Source organism: Ylistrum balloti, unplaced genomic scaffold (genome assembly GCF_031769215.1).
Source record: "Ylistrum balloti isolate Yb309-2 unplaced genomic scaffold, AGI_CSIRO_Ybal_v1 Utg370232, whole genome shotgun sequence".
Taxonomy (NCBI): domain Eukaryota; kingdom Metazoa; phylum Mollusca; class Bivalvia; order Pectinida; family Pectinidae; genus Ylistrum; species Ylistrum balloti.
This window is the reverse complement of record NW_026782191.1, coordinates 65,834-79,886: the sequence shown is the minus strand read 5'-3', so window position 1 is coordinate 79,886 and position 14,053 is coordinate 65,834. Positions and strand designations below refer to the sequence as shown.

The window sequence follows — 14,053 nt, the reverse complement described above, 5'->3', positions numbered from 1 at the left end:
CAATCAGGAATGATGAAGACCACTTTTGAACTGACATTAGGATTGCTGAAGACAAATATTGAACTGACAATTAAGATCGATTACGACAAATAATGAACTGACATTAAAGTTATTTCAAGGTTTGTGAGCGAGAGAATGCTGTTGTTAAAAGCTGTTTAAAATCTAATGCATGCAAGAGAAAATTTATATACTGTTGTAAACCCGATGAAATGGTCGGAAATAATGCGAAAACACAATATACAATCAAATAAAGCGATTATACGACTACACATCACTCACTTTATTTCGTTAAACTTGCAACGTTTATAGCGAAAATGATATCAAAAGTTCAAATCGAAAAATGCACGACCCATATAATGTGAAGGATTCAAACCGAAGACTTTCTGTTAATCAATAAATCATTGATATTATCACATTTTGTAGTCATGACAAGTGCCTGATGGTGCCAGATACACCGTCATCTTGAACCTTGCTTTGTCTATTCTATCGGGAAAATATTTACGATTTTTGTCTCGTCTTTGCATCAGAGCCAGCTGCACACACACACAAAAAGACAGCAACTTCTGGTCTTTTTTGTTTCCTTTCATCAGTATTTATTTTACTGTTATTCACAGCTTCAAATTAAAGTCCATCGTGCTACAACCGACAACGCTGACAAACATAGTATTTCGTTTTCAACGGTCAGTTATTTTCAATTAATATATATGAAAGTCTTTATTTTTTTTCCAGTTGTAATTTGTCGATTGAGTCCTGCATACAGTTCTTTACATTTGAATTTGATATGACAATTTGACAACTGATTTTACTATGTATCAATTTACATGTATATTCTTTATCCCCCCCTCCTAGGTCTATCTGCTGACAATGTGTCTAAATATAAGACGCTACTCCCCTAGGTTGTCGTTTATAAAGCACATTCTCTAAAAACTAAAGCATTACCTTTTATTTTAATTCATACAACTTACCGGCAGTTGATGTCAATAACAAAGGTTGTGTTCAAATAGCGTTAACGGCAACCAATGATGTTTCACCACAGTTACGGCCACTAACAGTATGATTTATAAAGTTATAAAACCATAAACAGATTTTCGAAATCACAAACAATCGAAGCGAGCTGGTAATAATGAATTAAATATTTTCAAAGTTTATCATTTTACTATACTTATGTTTTGCAATTCTGTAAAATTTTATGGTGTTGTACTAAGGGACGCAACTCTTGAAAATAAACGATAAATCATACAACATTGTTATATATTTTAATGTGGTGCTAAACTATAAAATGAGATTGAAAATGTCTAAGTGTATGAATTAAATATAAACATATGTAAGAGGAATGAAATAAAACTCTTGCATTTTCTACATTGGCAGTACATTTAATTGAAATATATAACTACTATTAAAAGGCTTGACACAATCACAAGATATGAAAAGTCCTGTTCCCGTATGCCTAGTCAGAAGTACATTTATCTGAACAATAATTGGTCAAGGTTTCTTTATCTATTATCTGTTATAAAAAAAGTGAGGTCAAATGTAGAATTCCAGCCATTAAATTAGACATCAACTAGATGTCAAGTTTCGTTTCTTTTTAGTTCGATCTTTTAACCCCGACAAGTCAGCTAATTGGACAAAAAGGACAGCTTAGGTTTTGATCGAAAAACGCCAGTTTGGAATGCATTTCCGAATATGGGAACTATTTAAATAGAATTATTTATCTTTATTTTACATTTCGTTGAAATTAACAACATTCGTCATCACTATGGAAACCTACTATTAAACAGGAACTAATAACATGCACCGAAGTTAAAAGTTTAATATGGTATAAATAATAACTTTTTTTATTTCAAGAAATAGACAGGGTTTCTAATGGAAATTACATTTAGTAGATTCAAAAAACTGTCTCTTGTCCGCTTATAAATGTAATAATTTTTTATTAACCTATAAGATGTAATAAAAAAAAAACTTTACTCGCCAGAAAAAAAAACATTTGTATGTTAACACAAATCACGGTTAAGCTGTCATCATACAACTCATCATTTCTGAAATGGATACATATATAAGCATATTACCCTCTTAAATCACCTTGAATAACTAAACATCCGATCGGGATGCATACCAAATATTATTACTTTTAGATCTAAATGTAAGTAAGTGAAGTGAAATCAGAACTCAGTCCACAATCGTGATGGTATACATGTTATATCACAGTCACAATTGATGAACCTCAGTCATTGTTTTCTATATTTGACAGCCAAATCAATGAAAAACTAGGCATTTTGAATGGTATTGTTTTTGTTTTTAACTTTTTTCAGTTTGGACCTGAACGACGGTTTACTTGTTTCGTTGTGATGTCTACGTATGTGTTTGTTTAGATCAGATTTTTTCCAGAAATCGGCCCCACACTCTGTGCATATTAATTCTACCGGCTCAGATACTACCGGCTCTGATACTACAACTGAGTGACATTTTTCATGGTTGTTTAAACTTTGTTGATTCATATAATTCTTGCCACAGATTATACACCCATATTTCGGCTTTGTCGCGAGAGAATCGTCGTCTTGCTCAGTTTTAACTTCCATCTGATTTTCAAAAGATGCCGTTTTAACCATAATTGACTCATCTGTGCTTGTGTGTAACCCACTAAAGCTTTCCTGATCTTGCAGCGATAAGTTGACCTCACCAATGTCTGTCTTCATGTCATAATATCCTGTAGAAATAGGCTCCATTTTGAGGCCAATGTCTGACTCTATGTCACAGGATTCAGGGGATAGGGGTTCTGTTTTAAACTCAATAGTATTTGATTCACAGTATCCAGTAGAAATTTGTTCTGTTTGTGAGCCAATGTTCGACTCCATGTTATAATATTCAGTTGTAAGAGATTCTGTTTTGTGGCCAACATCTGCCTCTGTCTCACAGCGTTCAGTAGACTGGGGTTCTGTTAGCAGGCCAATGTTTAGTTCCTCGTCACAGTATCCAGTAGAAATGGGTTCTGTTTTTATAATATGTTCTTTGCCAAAGTCTTCGTGCTCTAATCTCTCACATTCATAACTTTCATCCAGCGCATCTGGTACATCTACATCATCACCGATATTTCCCGAATCTTCACCAAAATCTAACAGTGTTTGATTCCCTTTTAACAAATCAGACGATTCCTCTGAACTGTTTGTCCTTGTCTTCAACTTAGGTAACGTAGATGTCTTCTTTTTCGTCTTATCTAACCTGGGTGAACGTTTCCCTTTTCCTTTTTCATGGCTCTCTTCATGACTAGTCAGGCTACCCTTGTTAACGTATTTCTTTCCACATATTGAGCAGCTGTAGGGTCGTGCTTTTTCATGCACTGCTGAATGTGCCCATCTCTGTACTGAAGTAGAAAACACCCGGTCGCAGTATTTGCACGGGAATTGTTTGCTTGGCTGTTCCTTGTTTGAAAGCTGGTTAGTTGTGTCCACCACGCTTTTATCTGCTAAATGAATATCCATGTGTGTGGCAAAGACAGTTAATGAAATGAACTGTGTATAACAAACTTGACACTTAAATGGCTTAGCAGTAGGATGCTCGTTTAAGTGGTCACTAAGTTCATCTTCCTCGCTGAAATCGCGACCACATATTCCACAAGCGTAATTCTTCGAGTCGACATGTGCTGTCTGATGTTCTTCTAGACTCTGCATTGAATCAAATCGTTTGCTACATACATCGCAAGCATGATATAGTTCCTTAAAGTGAACTTTGTTAATATGACTTGAGATACTTGGCACATCACTAAAAGTTGAGTCACATATACTACAACCAAAGGCATCACGCTGCTGCAGCAAGCCTGCCTCTTTATCTGTTCTCTTACTAAGAATATGCTCAATAACTTTCTGTGTTTCATGTAAGTGTAAATGGGATTTGAGACTACTCTTTTGTCGAAATGCCTTCGGACACTTTTCACATGCGTACGGCCGTTCACCAGAGTGCACCATCTTGTGTGCTTTCAAGGCAGATGATGACATATAACCATGTCCACAAACATCACATCTGTATGGTTCGTCCCCTGTGTGTTTCTTCATATGTTTTCTTAACATGTTATTGTACGCAAACATAGCACCACATATTTTGCACTGGTAAATGTTCATCTGTAGCTTCATAGTGTTTTCCATTTCTGCGAATTGCAAGTTTGCATTTATTTGCTTCGTATTTGTACTTTCACAAGGTTGGTTGGATATAGGCACCTTTGTCAGTTTTTTCACCGAGATACAAAAAGGTGTCCCTGTACCATCTGTCCCGCTGGACGATACTTTAGACCCATCTAGTCCTCCTTGTCTTCTTAGCTTCTCAAAGACAGCAGAATTAGAACTGTTGATCATTTCGCTACAAATACCATTCATATTATCTCTACAAGTAGCGTCCGATTCACCGGCTATTTCCTCAGTATCTGGATCTATCTTTTTTTGTATAAAACGTCTATGTTCTTCAAGATGTGAATTATAATTTTCACTCTGAAGTTTTCCTCCTCTGTCTTGGGTTCCAGATTCTGAAGAATTTGTGCATTCTGTGCTGTTTTCCTGAGGACCACTTCTGTCGTCTTCATTAAAATTGACTTTGTTTCGTAATTCTTTGAGTGAATCACCTGCATTATCTGCTATCACATTTTCGTAATTTTCGAACAAACTATAAGTCAAATGATGCTGTCTCATGTGTATGCGTAGTCTGTCTTTTGCTCGGAAACCTTTGTCACAAACAGGACAGATGTACGAGATCTCACCGGTATGGACGCGTAGATGGCTCTCAAGTGTGTCTTCATGGAAAAACTGTTTTAAACAATGTGGGCAGTTGTAGCGTTTGGTGAAGGAATGGGTTTGCATATGATTTCTTAGCTGTGGTAATACAATAAATCTATCGCCACAATGACAACACCTGTAGGGTTTAGCCTCAGGGTGAATGTCTAAATGCTTCATCAAGTCGTCTTTGCTGTCCACAATTTCCTCACAGATACCACAACTGATTTCTTCATACTGACCATCATGTATAGCCTTGTGAGCTTTCAGATCATCAGTGTTAGCAAATCGCCTACTACATATATCACAAAAACAACGCTTGTCAACAAAATGAGACTCCATCACATGGTTGCCAATTTCCGCAAAATCTCTTGCCACGAAAACACACATGCTGCAACCAAATGGTGATAAACCTACATCGGACATGTTTTCATTTGTCCCAGTTGAGTTTTCTGTTGGTTCAGATTTAACAGACGAAGAACCCTCTTGTTGAGCTTTCTTTGTACGTGCATGCATTGCATTGTGTTCTTTAAGTTCTTTCTTTAATTTCATATTCTCTCCACAAATCCCACATTTGTAGCTTCTGTCTGGCGTGTGTACGCGACTGTGAAGGTCATGACTAAACTGAGTCATGAAGCCATGCTTACAGTGTTTACATTTAAAGGGCATGTCACCTGTGTGCTTTCTCATATGCTTTTTAAAAACACTTTCATACGTAAAGATGTCATTACATTCAGGACACTTAAAAATCTTAACATGAAGGTTCTTGGAAGTCCCTTTTATGTTCAACATATTCCCTTCAATGTTTTTAATCAAGAACCCTTTATTTGATGGCGTTTTCACATCAATTTCTTTATTTTCATCTTCCATGCTCTTGATTTTATTACCTTTACGATCAATGTAAATGCTCGGTGTGTATTCTTCTTCAGAGTCATTGGGGTGACTGTCTTCATCAAGATGATCAATCTTGTCCATGTGAAACTCATCACCAAATTTCTTATATAATTTTGCTGTAGACTTTCTTTTCACTCTTTTGTCACTTAGGGTTGTTTCAATCATGGAGGATTTCCGCTTTTTTTTATTTTCTTCATTTTGTTCAGTAATGCTATTACTGGTACTATCATCTGCATCATTACCTTTCAGCAAAAAATCTCCAAACATTTCATTCCCTACATCATTATCGTTGACATCATCATCGTCCGTCAAAGGTTCCTGTTTTATAACATAACTTACGTTTTCTTGGGACGTTTCCGAGTGTGCAGAGCTTATACCAAGGTCACTTTCACCTTTAACAGGCGAGGTCATCATTTCAGGAAAAACTGTTTGTGAATTCGTTCGATAGTATGTACCCATGACTTCCTCCTCTTCAGATGAAGGTTCTTTTTTTATGTCTGTCACTGGTAAATCAGTTGACACCTTCTGTCCAAACTCCTCGGAATACACCATGTTATGACCAGAGCACATTAGGGGTTTTGTAGTAATCTTACTGTTACTACCAGATGTTGAACATCCTTCTGCAGATGATTCCAGCATAGAAGCACTACTGAACATAACATCATTTTTAAACTTGTCAGATTCAAACCCACTGCCAATAGGTGAGCTACTCCTTCCATTCATGAAATTTTCCGCCATGCCGATTCTACTGAAATCTTTTTCACTGGAGAATGGTAATTTGGATTGTCCATGAAGCCTCTGACGATCTTGTACAAGAAAGTTCATTGAGTCACTGTAGATTTTATTGATATCCATATCCGTGCCACCTGTACACTCCATTTTGTGTGGTGATTCCTTTCTTTTTTCAGAAATGTTGTGAAGAGTTGCAGACCTGCTACTTCATATATAACACGGAATTCATCCTGAAAAAAGAAACAAGTGTGTTTACAAATTTGATAACTTAGTTTTAAACATCAATGAACTTGAATCTAAGCATTTATGTTGGACATTGAGATTGAAAATAAAAATTTATAAAGATAAATTCAAAAACTGTCAATCAGGAATAATGTGTCCCTGCATAACAACGAAGATGCTAATTACATACCATCAAAACAGAGCTGTTACAAGATATCATGAGTTTGGTTGTTGGTAATACCGTAAGTAATATTAAATTAGAATCTATATAGTTCAATAACATGTGTAAAATCATGCAATTAAAATGGGAAAAGTTGTACGGCAAGTTAATCATATTGAAGTGGTGTACAATATTTAGTATGCAAAGATATGGAAGGTGTTTTCTTCAGAAGCTTCACTATGTGAATACACTTTCTTTTAAGTGTTAATTCTTTGTTTAAGGAAATATAATAATGCTTTTTTGTCAGAATTGGGACATTTATAGTTCCAATCTAACCTTACAATTAGTTATTTTCAAACGTGATATCACTCTATTCCCTATTGAAAACCAGTTCAACCTAAGCCTTTGAAGAGATACCATATGCATTAGACTATTATAAGCCTTCCAACCTGGAAAGGTTGAGACCAAAGATGCAGTTCACTTTTATTCTATTGAGGTTTTTTGTAAAATTACCCATTGTTGAAGATTCACCAAATTTATTGAATGTTTATATTTGTGTACATGTGTCTCCACATCTTTCATTTAATGTCTGTTTTGAGTGACCCTTGCATCGATGACCAGTCCTAGCAGGTAGAAAAATAACTCCTTGTCTACCAATGTTAGGCATAAAAACACTGTGCATGCATCTAATAATAAATTTGTATATAACAATATTATATATAAGTTAATGTCTTTTGTACAACCCTTTCACACAGGAAGGCTTAACATTTTAAATTTCATCCGCCCTCACCTTATAAAGGGAAATCATATGGAGAGGTCTAACATGAGTGTATTGGCAGGGTTTTCCATACATTTTCCTACACCAATCCAGTTCCGTAATAATAATCCGTACACGACTACACGTACACAGCAGGCCTGCCTCCTACTTTAACTACACAGCCTACTACTAACAAAATTATGGAAAACCCTCGTATTGCTCCACTGTTTATTGTTAATCTAAACTTAACAATGGTTGTGATATGAAAGATTTCTGCACACTTTAAGTACTGATATACATCATTATAGCTTTAAAGGCTTCTAAATTTTGTGAAGTTTGAAAACCCTTACTTGATAACAGCAAAAAAGACATCTGTTTCAGATTTTTCTTATAATATCTAGGTTGATGTGACATATGGATACATGGTCAGTTCAAATCTACAATACAGTTAACAAAACATTTCAGGATATGACAACTTTTCTCTTATCATCATTGTAAAGGTTAAAATTTACCAGCTAGTAGTCAGTGAAGATGGATCTGTTTTAGTCAATGAGCAGCCATCTTGAATTTGGAGCTGGTCTAAAAAAACAAAAACACTTTATCAGAGCTAGGAAATGAAACATTTGTATTCCATTTTTTTAAATAAAATTACAGTGTAGAATGATGAAAATTGAAAAATGAAAAGTGTTTTAGTTGCTCAAATGCAACACCTGCTATAATGGATTTTAAAGAACCCCTTTAATTCAAAATCACAGACACTGCAACATAAAGTACAAGCTTATTTATAAGATGAGCTAAAAAATGTTAAAAAAACTGTTGACATAGACTGCTGATGAATTTATTATATGTATTATTTATAATATACACATCATAACAAGAAAATTGTACAAAAGACACCAAAGTGAACAGCATTTTTTTATATTTTAGAGTTAGATACAGTAGAGCCAAACAATGAATCAAACTGCAATACACAATAATTTCATCTTTCTAGGACTCATCTTTGATGCTAAGAGTCTAAATTTTAAAGCCTTGAAAGCAACTGAGAAATATCCACAGTGATAGTAATCAACTTGTTTTATTAACTTAATTTCTGTGATTTACTTTAATTTTCTGAACAATAACTGTTGCATAAATTTCCTCTACTTTTGTGTATAATACATTATATGGAATTTTATTATGTATCGACTAAGATAAAAACAAGTGAGCAAAGCTGGGATTAATATTGATATAGGGTAACCCCTCCCTCTCATCATTTTGTTCAGAAGTGGTCAAGTGTATAGCAATGCCTTTGGATCATTAAGCCTTGAATTATGGACATCGAAATATAATCACTAATCAGGTGTGATATTAGTTTGTACATAAAATTTGTGCTACTGATGCACTGAGCTAAACATACAGTGTACCTTCAGTAAATCAAAAATAAATATACTTGAAACTTCCTAAATCAAAAAATCTGCATATGAAGTTTTGAAAATTACTTCTCAGTAAGAGGTATAATTAATAGTTAGAAAGTTATCTAGAAAATAAAACAACTGACAAATCATCTCAACAAATCCAAAGTAGAGGAACTCTTATTTTTATAATTGTATTTCAGGCTACTGTACTTTTACATATTCATTGATCTCTAAAATATCAAAGAGAGAGTAAGAGATTGTGTCATTAAATTCTGCTAAAAATTAAAGCAAAGACCTGTCTTTTCTAAGTTGTTTTTTCTCAACAAACCTGGATGACCCTCACTTGTAGTCTCTTTCTTCTAAAGGTTCTCAAGACCTTTGCTGCTTCACGTACCTGAGAAAAAAATAAACATATTAATAGTTCATACTTCAATGCGCTACTTTTTCATGACTAAATCATTCTAAATGACAATGTCTCCATCATTTTCAGACAAATGAACAGTAAACTGAGGTATAATCTTATGTTGTGCTCTAAAAGTTATGTTTACTTAAATTGTTTAGTTTATTTGTCTTTTTAAATTATTTTGTAAAGAGGCAGACTCATTCATTAAACTAATACATATATGTATTCCTATGGATAAATCCCACTATCCTTGGTAATTTTGTAGGATTTTTTCAAGCAAGTCCAGAACACAATTTCCAAACTTTTTTATGAGTCTGATCGAATTACTAGGAGAAATAGTGGATTTTCAGAATTTTGTCATGAGTGAATATCCAACAGGAAAAGGAGTCCAGGACTTAAATATCGGAGTCCTAAAGATCACTGCGCACTTTCTATTTTATAACTGATATCCATGATTGCTCTTGATACAATGTACCGCTGTTTCATCATAAACAGTATAATTATCACTGGTATAAATGGCATCACCAGTTTTTTTAACAGTGTTTAGTAATACAGGTAGCTGCATATTTGGTATTTGACTGTGTTCTGTTATGTGATATCTGGAAATTTGTTTAGCTGCTGTGTAGCAGACACCAATTGAAAGGATCAGTTCAATTTTTTTTCCCCTTTTGTTTGAGCTTTCAGAAAGAATTTAACGCACATTTACAGAGAGGTAGAAGTGAAATAAATTTATACTTTCAAATCAAAATTGTGGATCCATGCACTGAATGACTCAATTCTATTTTCCTCTTTTTCTCTAATCATTTGTTGTTGTGACAGATGAATTTAGAATTTGGTTACATCATTACACAAAGGAAACATTGAAAATCACAGAATGAATGACCATTTAAAAACTTTCTAACTAACATTGATAATGAAAATTGACTGGTCAGAATCAAAGAAGGTCACTTGTTAAGAATTTTGTTTTGCACTACCCAAATCTTAAGAAATCTATGTGAATTTTCTTTTCTCTCTCACATAGTCTACAACTACTTTCTGAGAAACACTGATGAATTAAAGCCATTGACAGTCAAAAGCCATAATAGCATTGATTTTGCTTTCTGATCAGTTTCCAAAAGGAACTAGCACAACAAGAGGCAATGGGGAATTTTATGAGCAATCCACCCTGTACTTAATAAGAAATAGTGATAAAAAACCCATAATTGTTAAAGTCCAATATGGCCTCCTGTTAGCCATTTTGATTCTCCGGTCATTAGATCATTATAAAATGTACAATGAAGGTGCAAGGGATATCAACATATGAAATTTGAGTGATCAAGGAGAAATTTTCTCCCTCTAGATTCCTTTGTTCTGACACTGGCTGTGTTGATAAGGATACCTGGAGTTGAGATTTCAAATCATTTTAATGTGAAGAAAAATTGTGGAAGAATAGAATAAGCATAACATGATAAAGTTGGTATTGCTTGTACAATATGCATGTACATGGATGTACTTTATGTATTAAACAGGGTCTCTGATATCACTCAGATGATTGATTCTTGTCAGGCTGCTTGGTAGGAATGTGCCTTTTGCTACTTTACTGTGAAATAGGTCTATTTTAATTTGTGGTGTACCTGCAAGTCAAACGGAAATTGGGGTATCGTAAATCATGTACAGAAAATAAAAACAAATTAAACAATACTGACTTTGCTAGTGTATCAATCAAAAGATATAATGTCTATTGTACAGTTTAAAAATACTTAGCAGATATTTATAAATAAACAAATATTTCTGTTACCTCTGCTACATCATGTAACAGTTGCAAAATAACTTGTATAGTGCATGTACAGATAAACAAAAAATGCAAACTGAAAAATCGAAGATCACCAAATAAAAAAAACAAACAGCACAAGCTCTATCAAGCTTTTAGTAGGATGTTGCCAACGGAACAGTTGTTGTTTAGGTGCTGTATGAAATACCAAACACTGAAAATGTGCCTTTGGTGGAAAAACAAACCAACAAAACATACATTAACCTTGGATGCAAGTAATATATTGGAGTCTAAAACCCATATCCTAGGGGAAAGTGGTCTGAAGCTAACATTCACATTTACTGAGGTGCATAGTCAGTTTCTAACCATGACTCACAGCTTTCAGACAAGGCCAACAGTTTGCTTATCCTTTCCAACCTAGTAATTAAAAATGCAGCAAAACAAAGTATTTTTTTACTTTCTTGTCAGGGATACATTAACAATTTTTTCATGAAATTTTCCAAACATTGTTTTAAGTAGAAGCTTAACTATTTCCATTGTTGTATGAAGTTTTCAAATGTTATCACTACATTATAACGTTACTGGAGGACATTTTAGACGAAATTGTGTACCTGCCTGTTGACTGCAATAGTGAAAACAAAGCACTTGTCACAAAATCTTATTAGGTGGCATACTTTAAATCTAAAGCTGCTTTAACCATATATGTTATAGCTATAACACTATATGCATAAACCCGCACAGATGGTAACTGTGCATATAGAAAAATTATGATACTATCAAAAAATGCTGTCTTCATCATAGCAGGGTCAAAGATCAATGATTCCCAATGTCAGCAAAATTTTGAAAAAAAAATAAAAACTAAGAATTGCATATATTGGTAGACTTCCTTTGTATCTAATTTAAGTGGATAAGACCATAGGAGTTATTCCCCTTGATTAAGTAAAGTTAACTTTATCACCAGCATATGACCATTTAAGATCTTCTACAGCAGACTTAAAATAAATAAACAAATTGTGGCAACAGTTCCAACCTCTATGGAGTATTTGGTTGATAATTATATAAAATTTCTTGATTTTCTCAATGCTATCAAATCTATTTTTGAAAGAATTCACTGTTGGTGATTGTTCTCCATTTCCTGAGATAACAATGTTACAATGTTAAAATATTACAGTGTAGCTTAGATCGGAATAGCATGAAATGTTTATTTAATGCTGGTTTTTTCCCATGCTTCCCCACAAGTCACATGTTAAGACTCAAGTTAGTGGTATCTTTAATAACGGGACATTTTTTCTGGAAAAGTCTAAGAGAAATCTTGTTCATGAAGACATTAGACCCTAAAGTATATGTATCTATTAACAACCAAGTGTGTTGGACTAGTCCACAAAACATATTTCTCATGAGAGAATGACAGATGAAAATTGATAAAATCAAAATTTTAAAATTACTTTAGTGTTTCCTTTAAAATGATTGTAAAAAAAGAAACTAAACTGTAAATTATTGTCTTTCGTTTCGGGTAAAACTAACATGCAGTCATTTTATTCAAATATCAAATTAGCAAGAAAATATGTTCTCTAGATCAGAGTGAAAGAAATTAATATTCTACCTACCCAGCTACCCAACAATTGCTAGCTTAGATCAGCAAAGGGGAGACAAACATATTTTCTATAGTGGGCAAAGCACAAACTTCTTCTCTTTGAGAGAACCGATCTCCAAGATTGGAACAATTATTGTCTTTAGATAAAGAGAACATATGTGCACAAAGAAAACTTAGTGATAATTGTAACAGATTAGCAAAAGTATAAATCATGTATTGTAACAGAGGTCATTATTTATTTCAATGCCTCTGCTATGAATCAAACCCGGGACCCCTGGCTTACTAGTCTGACGCTCAACCAATCAAGCTAAAGAGAATTTCTCTCTAGCCAAGTGGTATATTGCAGCTAGTATTTTATCAGGGTTACATACTCCCCCTCCAGGAAATAACTCGTCCTCAAGTTTCCAGGGGTTACAGCGATGCTGGTGGGGCATGGCTAAGTACTATTCGCAAATCCCTACATGGAGCCAATATAACAGAAGTCCTTATTTATTTTAATGCCTCTGCTATGAATCAAACCTGGGATTCCTGGCTTTCTAGTCTGACACTCAACCAATCGAGCTAAAGAGAAGTTCTCTAGCCAAAATGTATATTGCGGCTAGTATTTTACCTGGGTTACAGTATTATATAATTCGGCATGGCTGAGATAAATGAACGAGCATTAATGCAACACAATCACACAATGCCATACATGTTTCAGGACATTTCAGACTTGGAAATCAAGCTCAGCAGGGGCAACAGGTGTGCATACTTTGGCACCCGAGCAAAGCTCTATACCTGTAACAGTGTGTTACACCATATCCAGGACCTAAGGACGTCATATTCACAAGCACACAAATCTTCAACGTCACAATAATTACGTGATTGATCAATCCCTGTAGCATGCCAAATTTTCTTTATCTCTTGATGACTAACTAAAATCTTTTGGGGTTTTTTTTTCTTGGTTCTTTCAACCGAGAATGTCATCGCGACATGTAAGATTAACTCAGATAAAAAAAACTGTCTGGTTCATATCATTCGTACCATCTGCATATAAAATTAAAATTTAGACATGAAAACAATTATTGTAACCACTCCATGGCATAAAAGCTAAGATTACAATGACACATTCCTCGGTGACAATGCTTCTGCACAGAAGCACAGGAAACGCCTGCAAAAAATGCAAACTATATTTGCATATTTCCCGACTTCAATAAGAAAGCACTTAATTACCATGACATATCACATCTATTACACTGGTCTTGAACGAGAAGAAATCTTCATTGAGACGATTATTAGACATTCTCTTGATTCTTACAATCCTCCGGAACAACACCGGATATACCACTGAAAAACTAATTTTAGAACGGGACACTGAGTTATAGTTCCGGATATCTTTTTTATTTCATTATAA

At 34.4% G+C, this 14,053-nt stretch overlaps 1 protein-coding gene across 1 annotated transcript; it reads right to left on the bottom strand.

Annotated features, from left to right (window-relative positions):
* Window positions 1–309: 309 nt before the first annotated feature.
* On the bottom strand, window positions 310–13,956 carry LOC132552040 (zinc finger protein 62 homolog). Its single transcript, XM_060216179.1, has 4 exons — window positions 13,873–13,956; window positions 9,242–9,307; window positions 8,032–8,098; window positions 310–6,610 (listed from the first exon to the last, which is right to left on the bottom strand). The coding sequence occupies exon 4, from the start codon at window positions 6,525–6,527 to the stop codon at window positions 2,265–2,267; it is 4,263 nt and encodes a 1,420-aa protein (XP_060072162.1). The 5' UTR covers window positions 6,528–6,610; window positions 8,032–8,098; window positions 9,242–9,307; window positions 13,873–13,956; the 3' UTR covers window positions 310–2,264.
* Between the last annotated feature and the right edge of the window lie 97 nt (window positions 13,957–14,053).

Bases quoted from the DNA above. Each gene is read 5' to 3' on its own strand.
- LOC132552040 (XM_060216179.1), bottom strand. From the start codon at position 6,527: ATGGAGTGTACAGGTGGCACGGATATGGATATCAATAAAATCTACAGT.